Source organism: Megalobrama amblycephala, linkage group LG21 (assembly GCF_018812025.1).
Source record: "Megalobrama amblycephala isolate DHTTF-2021 linkage group LG21, ASM1881202v1, whole genome shotgun sequence".
Lineage (NCBI taxonomy): Eukaryota > Metazoa > Chordata > Actinopteri > Cypriniformes > Xenocyprididae > Megalobrama > Megalobrama amblycephala.
In genome coordinates this window covers 8,563,167-8,585,037 of record NC_063064.1, presented here as the reverse complement: position 1 = coordinate 8,585,037, position 21,871 = coordinate 8,563,167, and the positions used below count along the sequence as shown (strand labels likewise).

The 21,871-nt window shown below is 38.4% G+C and overlaps 2 pseudogenes and 5 gene segments (V, D, J or C); 3 read left to right on the top strand and 4 right to left on the bottom strand.

Moving 5' to 3' along the window:
- Positions 1–6,674, top strand: part of LOC125256745 — a 92,896-nt gene extending 86,222 nt beyond the window's left edge. Inside the window, 2 exon segments of the V gene segment in view lie at positions 5,231–5,262; positions 6,220–6,674. Of these exon segments, the coding sequence occupies positions 5,231–5,262; positions 6,220–6,536 (349 nt within the window).
- On the bottom strand, positions 4,038–5,296 carry LOC125256759. The segment is given in 3 exon segments: positions 4,038–4,377; positions 4,460–4,635; positions 4,950–5,296. Coding segments are annotated over 2 exon segments (372 nt in total).
- A 371-nt stretch (positions 6,675–7,045) lies between the features above and the next one.
- On the bottom strand, positions 7,046–7,948 carry LOC125256749. The segment is given in 2 exon segments: positions 7,046–7,708; positions 7,837–7,948. Coding segments are annotated over 2 exon segments (396 nt in total).
- A 7,157-nt stretch (positions 7,949–15,105) lies between these two features.
- LOC125256760 lies at positions 15,106–15,528 on the top strand (annotated as a pseudogene).
- Positions 15,529–17,112: 1,584 nt separating this feature from the next.
- Positions 17,113–17,691, bottom strand: LOC125256753. The segment is given in 2 exon segments: positions 17,113–17,459; positions 17,555–17,691. Coding segments are annotated over 2 exon segments (384 nt in total).
- An 839-nt stretch (positions 17,692–18,530) lies between these two features.
- On the top strand, positions 18,531–19,089 carry LOC125257222 (annotated as a pseudogene).
- Positions 19,090–20,099: 1,010 nt separating this feature from the next.
- Positions 20,100–20,599, bottom strand: LOC125256926. The segment is given in 2 exon segments: positions 20,100–20,437; positions 20,546–20,599. Coding segments are annotated over 2 exon segments (387 nt in total).
- Between the last annotated feature and the right edge of the window lie 1,272 nt (positions 20,600–21,871).

Genomic DNA, 21,871 nt, shown 5'->3' with positions numbered 1-21,871 from the left:
GCCTGTGACCTTGTCTGTGTTACAGGAGACTGTTGATCATTTGAAGCCCTCAGGTTCTCCACATGATGCTGTTCCTCCTCGGCTTTTTTAAAGAGGTCTTTCCTACTGTAGGGCCATATGTTCTTGCAGTTGTTAATAGCAGTCTGTCTTCAGGTGTGGCTCCTAAAAATTTTAAACATGCAGTAGTGCAACCTCTGATTAAAAAACCTGGTCTGGATCCTGTAGATCTTGCAAATTTTAGGCCTATCTCCAAACTACCTTTTCTTTAAAAAATCCTTGAAAAGATAGTCTGCAGTCAATTAATGGCCTTTTTGAAAGCCCATAATAATGTTCCAGTCCGGTTTTAAAACTTTGCACAGCACAGAATCTGCTCTTTTAAAAGTGTTTAATGATATATATATTTTAGCTACTGACTGATTGTGTTATTCTTGTGCTTCTTGATTTAACTGCTGGACCATGAAATCCTGATCTCACGTTTGGAGCAGTGGGTGGGCATCAAGCATTAGCACTTGAATGGTTTAGGTCCTACCTGGATGGTCAGACTTTCTGTGTCAGTTGTGGTGACTCTGAGTCCTCCTCTGCTCCTCTCTCTTGTGGGGTCCCACAGGGCTCAGTTTTAGGCCCACTTCTCTTCTCTTTGTATTTGCTCCCACTAGGTTCAGTAATCAGGAAGCATGGCATGTCTTTCCACTTTTACGCAGATGATTTATGTGCCTCTTAAAGAGAACGACACTGTCGGACCGTTACTCAAGTGTCTTGCTGATATACAGGCCTGGATGTCTCTTACTTTTTTAAGTTTTAATGTAAAAAAGACAGAGGTGATGGTTTTTGGTGGCACCATTGGGACCCCTTCTGTTGATTTGGGGGCCTTGGCCCAGTACAACAAGCAAACAATCACTAACCTAGGGGTTAAAATCGACGCTGACCTCAAGCTTGACAGTCAGATCAGGGCAGTCGTTAAATCAAGCTTTTTTCAATTGAGGCAGCTGGCCAAAGTAAAGCCATTTCTTTCGAGGCAACACTTTGAGACAGTAATCCACGCCTTTGTCACCACTCGGCTGGATTACTGTAACGCACTGTATGTGGGGGTTAGTGGGTCTTCTGTTGCTCGTCTGCAGATGGTTCAAAACGCTGCAGCACGTCTGTTAACGCAAATACGAGCACATTTCCCCTATTTTAGCCTCACTTCACTGGCTGCCCATACATTTTAGGATCCATTTTCAAATTCTCTTATTTGTTTTTAAATCTCTAAATGGTCTTGCTCCACCCTACGTTTCTGAGCTGCTACACCCTTATAGACCCATCCGTTCTCTCAGGTCAGCTGATCAGCTGCTCCTGAATGTGCCCAAAACAAACGGATGCTCAGAGGGGACCGTGCCTTTGCTGTAGCAGCTCCTAAACTGTGGAATGATCTGCCTCTGCCCGTTAGACGGGCCTCTTCATTGTCTTCTTTTAAGTCACTTCTTAAAACCCACCTTTTCTCTTTGGCCTTTGACTGATTTTGACATTTGTTTCTTAATTTGTTTTTGTTTTTATGTCTTGTATGAGTTGAGTATTTTATGTTTTTCTAGTATTTTTCTGTACAGCACTTTGGTCAACTTCAGTTGTTTTTAAGTGCTTTATAAATAAAGTTTGATTTGATTTGAGTTTGAAAAACCCTTTTCTACATGTTTTTCTGCTCAATAGTTATTTTGAGTGTTTCTGGAGTCACAGGATCATCAAACTCCTCTGAGGACGATGAACATCTGCTCTATTCTGAGAGAAACACAATCACTCCACCTGATGATGAAATATGAGTTTAACTCGCTCAGATTCACTGTTTGACTTCAGTAAATGACACTGTTGAGGCAGTTTGTGGAATAAATCAGGAGTTCAGGAGCTTCTCCAGGTTTCTGTAAGTACCAGCTGAAGAAGTTTCTCCTGTTCCAGTTTCTCTCCATTGGATCAGAGGTTTGTTCATATTCATCAGTTACACTGAGGTTTATCAGCTCATGTTATCATCAGATACCAGTTTGTATCTTCTCATAGTTTGTGAATAAGTTTTCAATAAAAATTCAGTTAAAAGCACAAATCAATATTCTTATCTTGCTCTTTCTGATCAGAGGCTGTGATTGGTGCAGAGGAGGGAGAGGCGTGTCTGAACTGAACTGTTGATCAGGACTACAATTAAAACAGCAGCTGATATAAAACTCTTACTGTCTGCAGTATATAGTATGAATACAGTGTATAGTGAACAAATGACATGTTAGCATGAGATACTCAAATCAAATAACCATGGAGAATTCAGAAAATTAACATCTATTATTAATAAAATGCGGCAACTGAAATCTCAGATCTCAAACGTGTGACTGATCTATAAGAGCACAAAATCTCTTTCTGACCTCTATAATTATTAAGAGTGACAGATTAATTTAGATGATTTTATTTCAGATGTTTGTGTGATGATGTTGTTTCAGATCCTCCTTTGAGCAGCTGCAGTATCAGTTCAGTCACTGTGACTCTGACTGACGGAGGTTTTTGTACGACTCTTTATCACTGTGTGAACACCCAGCTGCCACTGATAATGTGTGCACTCTGACAGTAATAATGTCCAGCATCTTCAGTCTGGACTCCACTGATGGTCAGAGTGAAATCACTGTTAGATCCACTGCCACTGAATCTAGATGGAGTTCCTGACTGGAGGGTGCTTGCTAAATAAATCAGGAGTTTAGGAGCTTCTCCAGGTTTCTGTAAGTACCAGGCTAAATAATGTCCATAAGAACTATAATAATACACATCTGTGCTGGTTTTACAGTTGATGTTCACAGTTTGTCCTGGTTGAGCTGCTGTCATTGAGGGACTCTGAGTGACGGTGATCTGTCCTCTACACTCTGAAACACACAACAAGAAGAAAATCAACTCAAAACTTTGACAATATACTTGAAGAAATGAATTGATATCAAACTTGTGCTCCACAAACCTTGAGCAAACGCTGTGAGAGTCCAGATGAAGATGATGATGAAGGTCATGTTGATGAAGATTGTTGTGTGTGTCAGTGATGAAGTGTTAAACTCACAGCACTATAAACACTCTCAGAGCACTGAAGCATCTGATCAATATGCAAACACACTCCAGATCATTTACCTGAAGACAGTCACTCATTAACAGACACAAAATACAAAAAGAAAAATCAGTCTTTTTCATATTCAATCTTCTAATAGCCAAACTGTTAAAAATGGCATCATTCAATTCTGAATACATTTACAAGACCAACTTTGTTATATTAATATATATTTTAAAACATTTTTACTGTAGTTGGATTGAAACATCACTGTTAATCCCCAAATTTACTCCTGTGTTCCTGCAGTTTCTGAACAGACATGAGGATCATCACACACGAGTCTCTGTCAATCACTGAATCAACTGAGTTTGATTGTGAGTCACATGATAGAAACATCTTCACTTCTCTATAAAATAAATGTAAAAATATATGGTGACATGCATATGTTTTTGATGGTGGACAACAGCTGTTGGGTAATCTGGTCTTTAATTTTAAAATTAATTTTTATATCATTGTTATTTCTTCCATACATAGATATTTATATTAATTATTTTCATTATCATCTGCTGTGAAACTGAGGAATGTGTTTATATGATGCTGTTAATTTCTGCATTATGAGGGATGAAGTTAATAAATCAATAGATTATTAAACTGATCAAGCAGAACATGTTTATGATGCTGATGATGATTCAGTTTAGAAAGAAGAATGAGGATAAATTATAAATGCAGAAAATCAAAAAATGTGGTGAAGAGTGGAAAAATATCTGAAGATCAATGAAGATCAAAAGTGACTGAATTTCTACATAAAGAATGTTAGCAGGAGAAAAACATGTCTTCTAAAAAAAATCACAATCAAAAAGGTTAAAAACTGATGAATCTCAACAAAAGTGATGTTCAATATGATTATATTGAGTTTTTCTTCACTGTTGAGTGTGTGTGAAAGTGTGTGAGCAGCTGCAGTATCAGTTCAGTCACTGTGACTCTGACTGACGGAGGTTTTTGTACGACTCTTTATCACTGTGTGAACACATAATCACTGTTGATTTCATGGACACTCTGACAGTAATAATGTCCAGCATCTTCAGTCTGGACTCCACTGATGGTCAGAGAGAAATCTGTCCCACCTTCTTCTCCATTCCCACTGAATCGACTTAAACTCTCATCATAGAGATCATTTACCCCAGTAATGATGAGTTTAGGAGCTTCTCCATGTTTCTGCTGATACCAAGCTAAATACCAGCTATATATCCCAGTATCAGTTTTACACTCTATTTTGGCGTTTTGTCCTTCAGAAACAGTCACAGCTTCAGGCTGAGTCACAGTGATTCCTCTGGATGCTGTCGACAACAACATTAATGTGTTTAATCAGATGAAATGAACATTAAAGACTCAAAAATGACGAGCTTTCACGTCTGTTACCTGGAATAAAAGCTGCCAGAATCCAGATGAAGCTGCTGAAGAGATTCATGGTGTTTGTTGGGTTTGTACCGTGGTAAACAGCAGTGTGTTATAAAGTGTTTGAGTCTGAACGCTATAAACACTCGGAGCGCTGAAGCATGAGCCGATGCAAAGTGACTCTCTGAGCAAAAACCCTGCTGGAGTAAAACACACGTGAAAATGAGCACATGCAGATGAAACTGATCAGTTTTGAGGCTTTAAATGTGTTTTATTCTCATGATCCAACAGACGAGTGTTTTCACTTCTGAACAAGTTTATAAATCATTTCTTTTTCATTCAGTCTCTGGTTCAGACTACAGGTTTCTGATGAATCAAATGACAGAGTTGAATCTCTAAAGAAACAAGTATTTCACTGTGAACTCCATGAGAGGTCAAAGGTCATTCCAGAGGTCACAGGTCATCAAAACTTATTAAAATGCTTTGAGAAATACATGATCATTTAGAAACTCACAGTTCAGATGTGTGATGATCAGTACAGAGTCTTTCTGATTATATTATTTATTCAGATTTAATAGTTTTCATGCATCAAGAGACATTTAGAGATGATGAGGCTGTTTCTGTGAAAGTCACTTCAGTCCAATAATCATTATTTAATGTTGAGAAGAGCTGCTGTTGAGTCTCATATCAGTGTGTGTGAGTGTCGTTCGTCTCTTTCTCTGCTGGAGTTTGTGTTCATTTGAGTGTGACGGAGGTTTTTGTACGACGCTTTCACTAGAATGAAGCACTGTGGTACACTTTCGGTGGAGGAACTAAACTGACCATCAGTAAGTCTCTAAAATTCTCTAAAAATGTTTATATATAATTGTTTTGTTTTTAGATTATTCAAACAAGCATTTTGCAACAATGTTTTAAAAATTATAAAATAGTTTGAAAAAAATTAACTGCAATATTTCATAGTAAATTTAATTGTTTCATAGTTTCTTTAAATTTGTCTGCTGTTTCACAATTACATGTTTATATTCAGTGATATTTCATGATATTTATCTTTTTTCATTGCAATACATAATTTATGTTGCTTTTATATATTTTTTTTTACAAAAGTAATTTCAGATATTATAATAACTAACATTGTTTGTTTTATAATATATTGTTTGCAATATTTTCTGACATTTTCAATTATTTCTTAAAATACATAATTGTGTCCATAATTTTTTGGTAAATTTAATAATTCAGAAATTTTGTAATGCATGAAAGAAAAGTTTGATGATACGGACAAAATAATTCTAATTTTGTAGGCGTCATCATCAGACAAAGAGAAAGATTTGAAAAAAAAATCATAATTTTATCTTACATTTGCTGATAATTATGATTGTGAGTGTCTTAAGTTAATAATGAAATGATGATTTGAATTTGTTTTCTACATATAAATCATCAGTTTGTGGACAATGTTTTTAAAATGAGTTTGAGATTAAACTGAACCTTATTCAGAAAAGATGAAATGACTGTAATATTTGCTGTATATCATGTCTGCTTCAGAGAACTGATTTATATTTATTCATATATCTTATACTTCATATATTTAGTAGCAGTGAATATTTTATTTGAACTGAGAATATTGAAATTTAAATGCAGGATCATTACTATGTGGTTTATGAAAGAAAGCAGTGATGTGGAATTTCTGTAAAGATGAAATGATTGTGATTTTTCCTCCATTACTGTGTGTGACATCTGACTAATTGATGATCTAAAGACGTTGGTGTTGTTTGTGTGTGTTTGTGCAGCTGGTCCCGCAGTGAAGCCCTCCGTGTCTCTGCTGCCGCCCTCTTCTCTGCAGATCTCTGGAGACTCAGCCGCACTGCTCTGCCTGCTCAGCTCTTACTCTCCACAGGGGGCGACGGTGAGCTGGACGCTGGACGGGTCAGAGGTCACCGAGGGGGTTCAGACCAGCGCAGAGAGCGAGCGGGACGGACGCTACAGCCGCAGCAGCGTCCTGAGCCTCAGCAAAGCACGCTGGGAAGGCGCGGATCGCTTCGTCTGCAGAGTAAGACATGACGGAGCTGATCACGAGGCCTCGTTCCTCAAGAGCTCCCAGTGCTGATGTTTCTCCGCTCCAGACGAGCCGTATCCGAGCGTCCGGCAGGATTCGCAGCAGTCACGTGATTTACAGCTCAATACTGAAGCAGTCTTTCAATGTGCTGCCATTGCTGTTCATTCAATAAAGCTTCTGAACGCGTTACATTTGTGTCCGACTGCATCATTGATCAGTGTGTCGTTCATTCAAAGTCCTGCACTAAAGTTTCAGCTGCTTTTGATTGATTGTAATAGTTGAGAACAGCTGCATTTAGCAGGAAATGTCAAATGAAGCTCTTGGGGTTTGAACATGGTCACTGGAGACGGAGCTGCTCTATTCTGAGAGGATCACAATCACTAAACCTGCCAATGCAAATGTGATTTTCACCTCAAACTCACAGTTTCACTCTTTGATTGGTTCAACGCTCTCAACTGGAACACTTTCACTTCTGCTCATGAGAAATGAGTTATGAGTAATACATTTAGAAACAGCTTTAGATGAAGGAGCTGCTTGAAAAACATGTTACTGATACACCATGACTTTAGTGTAGTTTAATGTACAAAAACAAAACAACATATGACGCCATTATTGTTAGTTTGATTTCATATCAATTTACACACTCTGTTTTCTCTGATTCTGAGCATATTTGAGTCAAACCCGTCTGTCACAGGACAGATCACAGTCTAATAGAGCTGATTTCAGTCATAAGTCAGTTTTGAGCACATGTGTAGTTCCTGTGTTTGTCCTCTGTGTGTCAGTAGTGTGTGAAAGTGTGTGAAAGTGTGTGAGCAGCTGCAGTATCAGTTCAGTCACTGTGACTCTGACTGACGGAGGTTTTTGTACGACTCTTTATCACTGTGTGAACACTGCTTTACTGTTTATGAGATGTACACTCTGACAGTAATAATGTCCAGCATCTTCAGTCTGGACTCCACTGATGGTCAGTGTGAAATCTGTTCCATAATCTGCTCCATTGCCAGTGAATCTAGATGGAGTTCCTGACTGTCGTGATCTAATGTCATAAATGAGGAGTTTAGGAGCTTCTCCAGGTTTCTGCAGATACCAGGCGAGACAGTCACTACAACCCCAAGAACGATCTCCGATTCCTCTGCTAGTTTTACAGTTTATAGTAACTGTTTCTCCTGGTTGAACAGCTGCTGCTGAGGGAGTCTGAGTCACAGAAACTTGTCCTGTAATTCCTGTGAATGACATTTCATAAGATCATAATTGCAACACTTATTAAAGTCAAAGTGTCCATACAAAATCTATACTGAACATCAAAAACATGCATATAAATCACATTTTTTAGTTAATAGAGTAAATGAACCTTGAACAAAAAGAATGAGAGTCCAGATACAGACGCTGATGATCATCATTCTGCTTGTTGGTGGTTTAATTTCAGTTTGAATGAAGAAAAGCTCTCAGTGATGAAGTGTTAAACTCACAGCACTATAAACACTCTCAGAGCACTGAAGCATCTGATCAATATGCAAATGAACTCATTCTGTATTTAAATGAGGCTCTAAATGAAGGTTCAGCAGGAGCTCATTCATCTCATCCTGTCAATCACAACATTAAATATGGATCATGTATTCATTATACACCACTAAGTGTGAACTTTTAAATTGTGATAAGATGAAATGTTTTAAATCTATATTATCATTATCTAAGCATCATCAGCTCAATATTTCGTCTTCAGGTACGAGACTGCAGGTGATCACAGCTGTACTGATGACAGAAACCCTTCAGAGCAAAGCTGGAGTGAGAGAAAACAGTGTCCACAGTTTCATTCCTATTATTTTGCACTGCATCACTGCGCCACTAGAGGGCGGTGTGAACAGACAGAAGTACCAGTGATGAACAGGATCGGACAGAGATTAACAAGGACAATTAATACAGTGATGAATTTATTCAGTCGTGCTCCTGTGTGTGTAACTGTAACGGCTGCAAAAGTCACAAACTGTTCTGTCTAAAGTCATTGTTTGAGCCACACTTTGCCCTGCAAAGTGTACATAACAGGGTATATGGACAACATCAGACATACACTTGGTCTTTGGATAGCTTTAATGCACGTGTTCACCACCTAACATAATAAGTTTAGCATGTAGCTTGAATTGTCTTTGGGATCCTTTAGTGGACCAAGCGTGTGTCGCATGTAAAACACTCTATGCAAACGCTTCAGGTTTAAGATGGTTTAATGTGGTTTCATTGAGATTTCACAAAACATTTCACATGTTAATATAATCCTTTATTGATAAAGCAACATCAGATGAACAGGAGCGCTGTTTAATCCCAATATCAGACCAACATCACGATTACAAGTGTGATATTGCTTTTATACAACAGTTTAATGAACAAGAATCTATTATTGAGTTTTTATAGATTCAACATTTCAAAATGCAAAAAACACTTTTCTACATGTTTTTCTGCTCAATAGGTATCAGATACCAGTTTAGTGAACAAGTTTTCAATAAAAATTCAGTTAAAAGCACAAATTAATATTCTTATCTTGCTCTTTCTGATCAGAGGCTGTGATTGGTGCAGAGGAGGGAGAGGCGTGTCTGAACTGAACTGTTGATCAGGACTACAATTAAAACAGCAGCTGATATAAAACTCTTACTGTCTGCAGTATATAGTATGAATACAGTGTATAGTGAACAAATGACATGTTAGGATGAGATACTCAAATCAAATAACCATGGAGAATTATGAAAATTAACATCTATTATTAATAAAAGGCGACAACTGAAATCAGTCAGATCTCAAACATGTGACTGATCTATAAGAGCACAAAATCTCTTTCTGACCTCTATAATTATTAAGAGTGGCAGATTAATTTAGATGATTTTATTTCAGATGTTTGTGTGACGATGTTGTTTCAGATCCTCCTTTGAGCAGCTGCAGTATCAGTTCAGTCACTGTGACTCTGACTGACGGAGGTTTTTGTACGACTCTTTATCACTGTGTGAACACATTTTCGCTGTTGATGTAGTGATAACTCTGACAGTAATAAACAATCTGATGAATCCAAATTCTGTTGATCACTTGTTTGATGTCTTCAGGGTATCTAGATGATACAGAGATAAATTTGGGGTTAAATAGACAAATGGTCTAGGATGAACCCTTCAGTGTTTGGATCTCTGATAATCTCATCTGTGCTCGATATTCTCAGTCGTCTGAAGCTCTAAAATGATGTTATTGACTTCAAATCTTCTCATCTGCTGCAGCCCTCATATTTGTGAATGAACTTCTTCAGTGTTTCTAGCACAAATCACTGTGACTCTGACTGACGGAGGTTTTTGACTCTTTATCACTGAACCAGGATAGAGGTTGATGATCCCAACTCTGATAGACGTCAGGACTGCTTTTACAGGACATGGTGAATGTGTTTCCTAGATGAACAGATTTCACTGCAGGCGTCTGAGTCGCTTCACCAACTGATTTATGATTATTTATAATGTTTCCTGAAGTGCAACTATAATGTGTTTACATGTGAAACCTTCTCGAATACTATCACTACATTTTTACTATTACAGCTGTCTAAATGAACGAATGGTGAAAAGTGTTGATTATTGCCTTATATTTCGATCTGTTCATCACAGGGAAGGTTGCAGTGATGAGAAACTGAGCAGATGACAGACAGTCTGTTGATGGTGTGAATGCAGTGATCTCGTCATTATAACTAAATTTCTGCACTCCAGAAATGCTTTCACCATAACTAACAATGCAAACACGATGTAAATCCAGTCAGAGATTGATTGTGTAGTGTAAGAGCGTCACTGATTATAACAGGAGTTTTGGGAAGTGTCCAGATAAACTCTCGCTGTGTGATCGACAGCTTCAGTTCCTCAGATCTTTACTGTATAACTAAGATTAGGAAGAAAAATAATAAAATACATGATCAAAAATATCTCTGACTTTAAAATATTGAGTGAGTGGAAATGAGGATAAATAAACCATAAATGATCTAAAAATGATGATAACATCAAAAGAATTTTTAATTATCTGAAGAAATACCGATGAAGCTCAACAAAGCTGATATTAAGATCCTATTTGTGTTTCTGCTGTTGAGTGTGTGTGAAAGTGTGTGAAAGTGTGTGAGCAGCTGCAGTATCAGTTCAGTCACTGTGACTCTGACTGACGGAGGTTTTTGTATGACTCTTTATCACTGTGTGAACACATCTTTACTGTTGATGTAGTGATAACTCAGACAGTAATAATGTCCAGCATCTTCAGTCTGGACTCCACTGATGGTCAGAGTGAAATCACTGTTAGATCCACTGCCACTGAATCTAGATGGAGTTCCTGACTGGAGGGTGCTTGTTGCATAAATCAGGAGTTTAGGAGCTTCTCCAGGTTTCTGTAAGTACCAGCTGAAATAGTATGTCCCAGAATAACTGTACAAATCTCTGCTGGTTTTACAGTTGATGTTCACAGTTTGTCCTGGTTGAGCTGCTGTCATTGAGGGACTCTGAGTGACGGTGATCTGTCCTCTACACTCTGAAACACACAACAAGAAGAAAATCAGCAGAAGACATTAATGATCTTTACCAGAACAAGTTCATGTACTGTAGTAAATGTAGTAAATGCAGTAAAGTGAGTGTCACCGTTGAGCAGCAGCAGCAGAGAGCAGATGATCAGAGCGTGTGTCCTCATCTTCACTGGGAATGAGTGAAACTGAAGGACAGTGATGTTGGATTTACAGTCGGACTGACAGACGCTCTGATATTGAGCTCCAATCACAGGGGTGGGACACAAATTCAAAGCGTTTCCTCTCAAATGTGTCTCAGACACTGACAGCAGAGCAGAAATGTTAAGAAATTAAATTTCCCTCATCAAACACTGCTGCAGCAAACTGGATGTTTAGAAATAATTGTGACATTTTTGTCTTTATTTTGACTCTCACAATTACATTTATTATTTTAAAGCCACTTTCATTTCATAAATAAACTTCACTCAATGGAGCATGAAAACACCTGCAGATACATGATGGAAAAAAACAAGAACATGCAGCCAAATGATGAACCTCACAGATAAAAGAATATATAAATGTATTATTTTTGAGGTGCACATGCATGACAAACACATTTATAGTTATTTTGAGTGTTTCTGGTGTCACAGGATCATCAAACTTTGAGACAGTTGAGTTTGACTAACAGAGAGACGAGGTTTGTTCATATTCATTAGTTTACATCTGAAACATAAATTCAGTTAAACGTGTAAATTAAAAATCTTATCTTGATTATCAGTTAAAACTTGGTGTCAGTAAGTTAAATAAAACACAAAATACACGCTTAAATAAATACATGTGTAGTTATGTCCATAAATAATGCATTTATATTTTTAATTTAATAGAGTTATGCATAAATCATTTCATAAATATGAATGCATGCATACATAAAAAAATAAAGTCATTATTCCAGAGGCTTAGATATGTATCCTTCTTATTTTTCAGTGCAGATATAGACTGTTTTCTGTGAATGAACAAGATTTCAGATTCATTAGTGAAATAACGAGAAGAATAATAAAGTGCAGTAAACAGTGAAACTATTCACACTACAGACCAGTGTGTTTATAATGAAGACAATACATTAAAATAATACAGCAGTTTGCAATATCAAGCAGCACAATGAGCTGTTTTATACATCTGAAAATAAGTGTAAGCGGATCATACCGGAAGACACACACTGAATTTAAAAATGATGTTAAACATAAGGTGGTGTCATAGAGGCCCATTCGACCGCTCCGGACACATCAACACAACGGTCAACATGACGCTGTTCATCACTCACACTTACAAATCAATGACTTTCATCAAAAATATCACAACATTGTGCAGCATATAAACTACTGAGCTTTAAACTCCAGACGGACAGAGGAAAACCTTTCAGAGGTGAGGATGTGCTGGTTTGTGTTTTTGTATAACTCAATATGTAAAATCACATTAATGATCAACTAAATGCTGTGAAAATAGCAGCTAATGTCTATTGCATATATAGATATTCATATGTGAATGAGGTTATGAAGGGAATGAGGCAGTAGAGGGCGATACTGATTATTCCTTAAATATCTGCCACACATCTTCCTCTTGGAGCTCGTGGACATGCTGGAAATCACTAGAATGAGAGTTGAGGTCTGGACTGTGTTCTGATAGAGGACTGTGTGTGTTCATCAAGTGGAAGTTGATTTGATTGTTTTGCTGCTTGAGGTTTCTGCAACTATTTATGAGTGTTTGATGTTTTTATACTTGTGATTTATGTCAGTATTGTTGTTCTTTTGTATAATAACCACACCTTGATCCACATGTTGATCCATATCTCAAATAAAAGCAACTAATGGAACTTTGTGTTTTATAATCGATGCCCCACAGTGATTTTACTATTTAACTAGTTCTCATGAAACTTTATTACAGAGGTTGCAGATGCAGTCAGGAGTTCACTTGCTCTCCAGTGTTCACGGACCAGATTTGACTGATCCAATATGGTGGACGACTCACATGTAGATCTCAATCATGTCACTGATCTATAAGAGCACAAAATCTCAAGGCAGATATACATTTTCCACAACATTTTTAGTCTAAAGAGGGTATGAATATGAGGAAATTTAACAGTGACACTGATGGACTTTGTCTGTTTCTCTCAGCTAATGCTTTGAATTTTGACCTCAATAATTTATAAAAAATTGTTATTTCATATGTTTGATTTGATGTTATTTCATATGTTTGTGTGACGATGTTGTTTCAGATCCTCCTTTGAGCAGCTGCAGTATCAGTTCAGTCACTGTGACTCTGACTGACGGAGGTTTTTGTACGACTCTTTATCACTGTGTGAACACACCACCACTGTGATAACTCTGACAGTAATAATGTCCAGCATCTTCAGTCTGGACTCCACTGATGGTCAGAGTGAAATCACTGTTAGATCCACTGCCACTGAATCTAGATGGAGTTCCTGACTGGAGGGTGTTTGCATAATAAATCAGGAGTTTAGGAGCTTCTCCAGGTTTCTGTAAGTACCAGGCTAAACAATCATTCCCATAATAATTGTACACATCTGTGCTGGTTTTACAGTTGATGTTCACAGTTTGTCCTGGTTGAGCTGCTGTCATTGAGGGACTCTGAGTGACGGTGATCTGTCCTCTACACTCTGAAACACACAACAAGAAGAAAATCAACTCAAAACTTTGACAATATACTTGAAGAAATGAATTGATATCAAACTTGTGCTCCACAAACCTTGAGCAAACGCTGTGAGAGTCCAGATGAAGATGATGATGAAGGTCATGTTGATGAAGATTGTTGTGTGTGTCAGTGATGAAGTGTTAAACTCACAGCACTATAAACACTCTCAGAGCACTGAAGCATCTGATCAATATGCAAATGAACTCATTCTGTAATGAAGGTTCAGGAGGAGCTCGTTCATCTCATCCTGTCAATCACAACATCAAATATGTATCATGTAATCATGATTCACCAATAATTGATCTTAATGTCAATGTCAGGTATATTAGTTATATACGTAGTCATAGTTACCTGACTCTGATTACCCACAACAAATGTCGATTTGATTTGAACCTTTGCCGCTTCCTTAGCGGCTTCATCTGCATTTCTATTTCCCACAGCTTGTTTGTTATCCCCTACTACGTGACCTTTTACCTTTACTATGGCCACTTCGGAGGGTAACTGTACTGCCTTAAGCCGGGCACACATTTAACGACTATCTATAACATTCTAAGACTGAGCTCAACATACAGTGATTGTTTCCTGCAACTGAAGCAGATTTAAATACTTATACATGGAATTTAAACACCGACTGTAATCGCAGACTGAACGCAACTGGCTCTGACTGCATGTGTTTGAACGCAATCAGTCATAAGTATCAATTTACTTTCATAATCGGCCTTACAATCGTTAAGTGTGTGCGCGGCTTTAGTTAATTGTCCTTTTAGGTTAGAGTGAGCTATGGGTTTGCCATCTGCTGTTTTTATCTGTTTGTTATTATCTAGTTTCTTAGATAGGTATGCTAATGGTCTATATGTGGAGCCATGCTGTTGCAACAGGACGCCAAGAGCCATCCCTTCCGCCTCGCGGACATGCAAGTGGAAATCTCAGGAATAGTCGGGAAGGCCCAACGCGGGTGCCGTAGTGATGGCTTGTTTCAAGGCAGTGAAATGTAGCTCTGCCTCTTCTGTCCATTTTAAAAGAGTACTTGGCGGAGCTTTGTAGTCAATCAGGTTTCGCAGGTGCCTGTCATATATGGCACAATCAGGTATCCAGGATCTACAGTAGTTCACTAACCCCAGAAAAATTTGAAGCTGCTGTACAGTTCGAGGGGACTTCATTTTTCTGATCATCTGGACCCTATCAGTTGAGATCGCTCTCAAACCTGGTATTATGATGTGTCCCAAGTATGTCACTCTAGACTGTGCCCACTGAAGCTTGTCTCTTAAGGCCTGGAATCCAGCTTGGGCGAGCACATTGCAGACGATGATGGAGGCCTTTTCACAGTCCTCTTTTGTCTCCCCGGAAACCAGGATGTCATCTGTGTATTGAAGCACAGAGACTATAAAGTGTGATTTTCTTTGACTGTTTTCTTCATGTTGTTTCTCTCACTGTTGGAGAATTTCTCCCAGTTTTCTCTTGAATCCTAATGGAAAGCCACTGGTAACTGATTTCTCTGTGCTTCTCTCAGGCGTCACTCCTCCTAAAGTGAGCGTCCTGCCGCCCTCCAGCGCAGAGATCTCCTCTCTGAACACAGCGACACTGGTGTGTGTGGCCAACAAGGGCTTCCCGTCAGACTGGAGCCTGAGCTGAAGGTGGACGGGAGCAGCAGGTCTCAGGAGAGCAGCGCTGGGCTCCTGGAGAAGGACGGTCTGTACAGCTGGAGCAGCAGCCTGACTCTCTCTGAGGAGGAGTGGATGAAGAGCGTCTCGGTGAGCTGTGAGGCCACACGGAGCGGCCAGTCTGCGTCCACTGGAGACACTGTGAGGAGACAGCAGTGTTCAGAGTAGATCTGCTGACTATATGCCCAGCCAGCAGAGCCATGTGGGGCTCAAATGGGTTTGACCTGGGCTATCTAACTGGGCCCCAGCCAGTTTTGCACCCAGTTTCCATGTAGGCCCCACATGGATTTGCCCAGATGAAATGAACACTGCTTAGTGTGCACACTACAGGCTGTTTAATGTAACACTTAATCAGTGTTGGAGGTAATGAGATAATTAAGTGATTGAATAATGATTTTGTATTAGTGAAGAACACCTGCTGTTAACAAGCATAATCACTGAAGGAAAGAGAAACACAAGAACTACTTCCAGCCACAGCCTTGGATGAAATCAACTGAAGATAAAATACATTACATCTCTCAAGATCTGATTAAACAACTCCACAAACAACATTAGCTTCACTTATTACTAACCAGACTGACTTTATTTCTGTCAGACATCTACAGAAGTTCGTATTAAGAATTAAGAAGAGGCTTAGATGTTGATTACTTATTTGAAAGTAATAGTTTGATTTGATGTTACCATTGTGGCGATTAGTGTGTGCTTTAGTCAGGCTCTTGACTTTTTAACGTTAGTTTTTCTCTTGACAGCTGTGTCTGTTTGTTATGTTGAGAACAGCAAGAGAAAATATAATCAGATGCTGTAAGCTGATTGATGATAAGAATATAATCATCATATATTGGCTTAACTCATTGATATTATGTGGGAGGTTTATATGGGTCGTATGTTATTAATTCTGTTTTATTGTTATGATTCTACAGCAAGAGAATAATAGAATTTAATCAGAACATCAAACGATTTATAACACAGCATTTACATATTTTGGGCTCCTGTGAGTTTTACTCGCACACAGACATCAAGAATCAGCGTATGAATCTCAGCAATGGTGGCATGCTTCAATGGTGCAATGCATTCTGGGTGCCTCATACGAAACTTATCCATGGCTCCCGGAACACAAATTAAGATATTTTAGTTGAAATCCATGGCTCCGCTAGGCCTTCAAAGGGAGCCATGACATTTCCTCTCTCAAGATCCCTAAAGGTAATAAAAACACATCTAAATCAGTTCATGTGAGTACAGTGGTTCAATATTAATAATATAAAGATACACTGATTCATAACGCTCCGAAGCTTCCTGAAGCAATGTTTTGAAATCTGCCATTACTAAATAATTCGTTATTTTGTTTTTTTGGCGCACCAAAAATATTCTCGTCACTTTATAATATTAATATTGAACCACTGTACTCACATGAACTGATTTAAATATGTTTTTAGTACATTAATGGATCTTGAGAGAGGAAATGTCATTGCTGGCTATGGAGACCTCACTGAGCCATCGGATTTCAACAAAAATATCTTAATATGTGCTCTGAAGATTAATGAAGGTCTTAGGGGTGTGGAACGGCATGAGGGTTAGTAATAAATGTCAGAATTTTCATTTTTGGGTGAACTAACCCTTTAAGAAATACTGATGAAGCTCAACAAAGCTGATATTAAGATCATATTTGTGTTTCTGCACTGTTGAGTGTGTGTGAAAGTGTGTGAAAATGTGTGAGCAGCTGCAGTATCAGTTCAGTCACTGTGACTCTGACTGACGGAGGTTTTTGTACGACTCTTTATCACTGTGTGAACACACAGCCACTAGGACAGTGTACACCCAGACAGTAATAATGTCCAGCATCTTCAGTCTGGACTCCACTGATGGTCAGAGTGAAATCACTCTTAGATCCACTGCCACTGAATCTAGATGGAGTTCCTGACTGGAGGGTGCTTGCTTTATAAATCAGGAGTTTTGGAGTTTCTCCAGGTTTCTGTAAGTACCAGCTGAGAGGCTGATAACCCCAACCCTGATAGACGTCAGGACTGGTTTTACAGGATACAGTAACTGAGTCTCCTGGACGAACAGATTCCACTGCAGGCGTCTGAGTGACTGTCACTTCACCTCTTGATTCTGCATCAAGAAGAATTCAGAATTAAATATTTTGACAATATTTTAGCACAAATAATCAGTTCTAATAGAGTTTGTTTAACTTCAGATTTCCTCACCTGTGAAACAGTAGATAGTTAATATCCAGATGAAGATGGTGATGAAGCTCATGGTTGCTGTTGGTTCAGATTCACAGAGTTATAAAGTTCTTATAAAAACAGAGTTATAAATCCTCCTGAAGCTTGTGCTGCGATGCAAATAATCTCTATGTAAATGTGTGTAAGGATTACAACAGATAATGCAAATAAAAATAACAGTGTTTAGGATCTTTTCTCATGTTATGATTCAGAAACATGGAATCATGAGTTGCATCACTAAAAGAAACAAGTACATCACTGTGAACTCCTTGTGAAAAAGTCATTCCAGAGGTCACAGGTCATTAAAACTTAAAATTGCTTTAATCATTAAAACGCTTTGAGAAACACATGATTATTTAAAAACCCATAATTAGGATATCTAATGTGTGATTAATACATACATACATATTCTGAATTGTTTAATTTAGTTAATTTTTTTTTTTACTTTGATTTGTTATTTATTTACAGTTATATTCTTATTTTTCATGATTTGAGGTTCGGGTCAGTTTCTGTGAGAAATTGAAGTTTGCGTCATTACGTCACGTCTGTATTCATAAAGAAGGTTGATAGTGCGATTTATTGTAAAACTTTTTTTTCCTCAGTCGTTCAGAACAAAAGTGGCAGACATGTTACGTACTTGTTCAGATGACATTTTCCAGTGAAACTTCTTATTTTGAACAAACTTCCAAGACGTGAATCAGTAATTGTGAAGTAAGTGAAGATCCACACTGGTGCGGTGACTGACAGCCACACAAACACCTCAAAACATTAGATTCGTCCGCGCTGAGGAGCCGTGCCGACGCACAACCCATGTGAGGAAGATCATTCCACAAATAACTGCAATTGCAGGTTTCAAACAGAGATGGAGACAAAGAGGCAAACTTACAGACTGCAGCTTTAATAATTAATCAGCATATTTACCAGAATGTGAAATGAATTCTGAACATTTTCTCTTTTCATGCGTAGGAGTTTGTGAGCATTAATGTGTTAAAGGAATAATGATGGGATTTTCTTTGACTGTTTTCTTCATGTTGTTTCTCTCGCTGTTGGAGAATTTCTCCTAGTTTCTCTTGAATCCTAATGGAAAGCCACTGGTAACTGATTTCTCTGTGCTTGTCTCAGGCGTCACTCCTCCTAAAGTGAGCGTCCTGCCGCCCTCCAGCGCAGAGATCTCCTCTCTGAACACAGCGACACTGGTGTGTGTGGCCAACAAGGGCTTCCCGTCAGACTGGAGCCTGAGCTGAAGGTGGACGGGAGCAGCAGGTCTCAGGAGAGCAGCGCTGGGCTCCTGGAGAAGGACGGTCTGTACAGCTGGAGCAGCAGCCTGACTCTCTCTGAGGAGGAGTGGATGAAGAGCGTCTCGGTGAGCTGTGAGGCCACACGGAGCGGCCAGTCTGCGTCCACTGGAGACACTGTGAGGAGACAGCAGTGTTCAGAGTAGATCTGCTGACTATATGTGTGCTTTTTCAGTCTTGATTTTATTACAATTCAGTCAATAAAACATAATTGTAACATTATGTCCTTTTTTGTGTCATTTTTGTTTCGGCTCTTTCATTGGATCAGGGCTTTAGCTCATATTTTATAAATAAACTTCACTCAATGGAGCATGAAAACACCTGCAGATACATGATGAAACGAGATCTGCTCAATTCTCAGAGGAACACAATCACAAATGTGATGCAAATGAGTTTAACTCCACTCAGTTTCACTGTTTGACTTGATATTCTGAGCCATATATATATGAAATAAAATAAAATGGATATGATGTCAAGAGGATTGGAGGCAATAATTAAATAAATAAGGGAAAAAAGGAGTTGATTTCCTGCCTTCTGAGACTGACTATAGCGTGAACCAATAACATTTCAGCGCTGCTGTGAAGGATCATTTCATTGGTTGATCTTCAGAACGAACATGCAGCCTCTTCATTGGGACAGAGCCATCAAATATGCTTGTTTCTTTCCTGAATGATTCAGTGTTTTGAACAAATCAGTTGATTAATAATTCATTGATTCACTCATAAAGTCAGTCTCTTGTCTCCATCTACTGGCGTAACGATGTAACTTGCAGAAAGAGTCTGTAAATCACCAGCACTAATGCTGCAGGTAAACACATCTGTCGTGTCCATGATGGAGGATCTGTTTCTGTCACAAGACTCGACTATGAACATCAGGACTTCTGAAATGAATTAAAATGGACATAAAGGTGGAGATGGAGTGATGGAGGGACGCAGGAAGAATATTCTCACTGGAGTGACGTAAGCTGCTGTTTATATATGCTGCTCTTGTGTTATGATTGACAGCTGAAGATGAATGAACATACATGCTTCTGTTTACAACTACATTTGCTGAAGTTTGTGATTGTGTTCAGTTTACAGTGATCTAAAGAAACCTTTCTGAGAGAATCTCTTTATGATCTTTATGTGTCTGTTGTTGAGTGTGTGTGAAAGTGTGTGAAAGTGTGTGAGCAGCTGCAGTATCAGTTCAGTCACTGTGACTCTGACTGACGGAGGTTTTTGTACGACTCTTTATCACTGTGTGAACACCCATTTACTGTTGATTTCATGGAAACTCTGACAGTAATAATGTCCAGCATCTTCAGTCTGGACTCCACTGATGGTCAGAGTGAAATCACTGTTAGATCCACTGCCACTGAATCTAGATGGAGTTCCTGACTGGAGGGTGCTTATTCCATAAATCAGGAGTTTAGGAGCTTCTCCAGGTTTCTGTAAGTACCAGCTGAGACATTGTTTGCTATTACAGCAACAGCCTGGATCTCTGCTAGTTTTACAGGTCACAGTGACTGATTGTCCAGTTTGAGAGAGCAGCTCTGAGGGAGTTTGAGTCACTGTCACCTGACCAACAGATTCTGACAAGAGAGAAAGATTAGAAATCACAAACACTTTTACAACCATATATCTTCACAACACATAAAAATAACAAGTAAATAATGTATGTAATCTTTACTGACACAAACCTCGACATAATACTGCCAGCGTCCAGATCAATATGGTGCTGAAAGTCATTTTTGTTGTTGTAGGTTAGTTCTAGTGAAAAACAGTTGTTGATCATGTTTGATGTTTGACAGAGTTATAAACACATGCAGAGCACTGAAGCGTGTGTCGCTCATGTAAAACACTCTCTCTATGCAAACGCTTCAGCAGTGACAGTTTAAGATGGTTTATGTGCTTTCATTGAGATTTCACAAACATTTCATGAGTTCACAATAATATAATCATTTATTGATATAAAGCAGTATAATGAGCAAGAGCTCTGTTTAGTGTTATTGTCAGATCAACAGCACGACTGAGAATATGATATTGCTTTTCTACAATAGTTCAGAAAACAAAAAGTTACTAATGAGTAATTTACTCTTTAGACTCAGTATTAAGAGTAGTAACTTTGTTTTTCAGTCCAGCTGAAATGGTTCAAAATGAACATATTGCTGATCAACACATTCCTGAATAAATCAATGTTTGATTAGAGCGACACGATTCTAGATATATTGAGAATCACAATCTTCTTTTGTTTTCTCACAGCTCTGAACAGACAACTAAACATGCAATGTAGCTAGAGATTCTGACAAAATAGTGTCTATTTAAAAATGTTTCATTACTTTGAATGAATTATTAAAAAAAAAAATTGGTTTTGAATGAATGATTCAGTGACTCACTCATAAATGCTTCACTTGTTTCATTACTGGATGAATCAGCATTTTTGAATGAATCTCTTGAATGATTCAGTGATGAATTCATTTTTAACAGTCTCTTGTCTCCATCTACTGGTGTAACAATCTAATCGATGCAATCGTTATTTGAAGCATCAAGTTACTTTCAAAAGGTGATTTGCTCTATTTTAATCTCTACCGTTATATCTGACTATAAACTTTGATCTCAGTCCTTCTGTGAGGATTTGAGGATTTGTAAAACAGAAATATTTTGTGAAAAACAGTGACGTGATCTGTCCTCTACACTCTGAATCACAATAAGAAGAAAATCATCAATCGTCATCAGCTGCGCTCAAAGGATCTGTCCTTATGTTTTTGAAGTTTGGTTAAGGAAAAACATAAATTAAAATGATTGTGACAGATGTGAAGCGGGAGGAGAATTCATACGTACATCAGTTTTTTTCTTTCACAAGAAAGACCTGTGCATCCCTCATTCGTCTGAATCTCCAGGTTCTGTTAATTATGATAATTGAGCTGCATATGAGTGACAGAAGCATCATGACGAACTCTGTATTGGTAGAGGTCAGAGGTCATCTCAGAGGTCACAGGTCAAGTTGAAGATGTGACAGTGCTTGA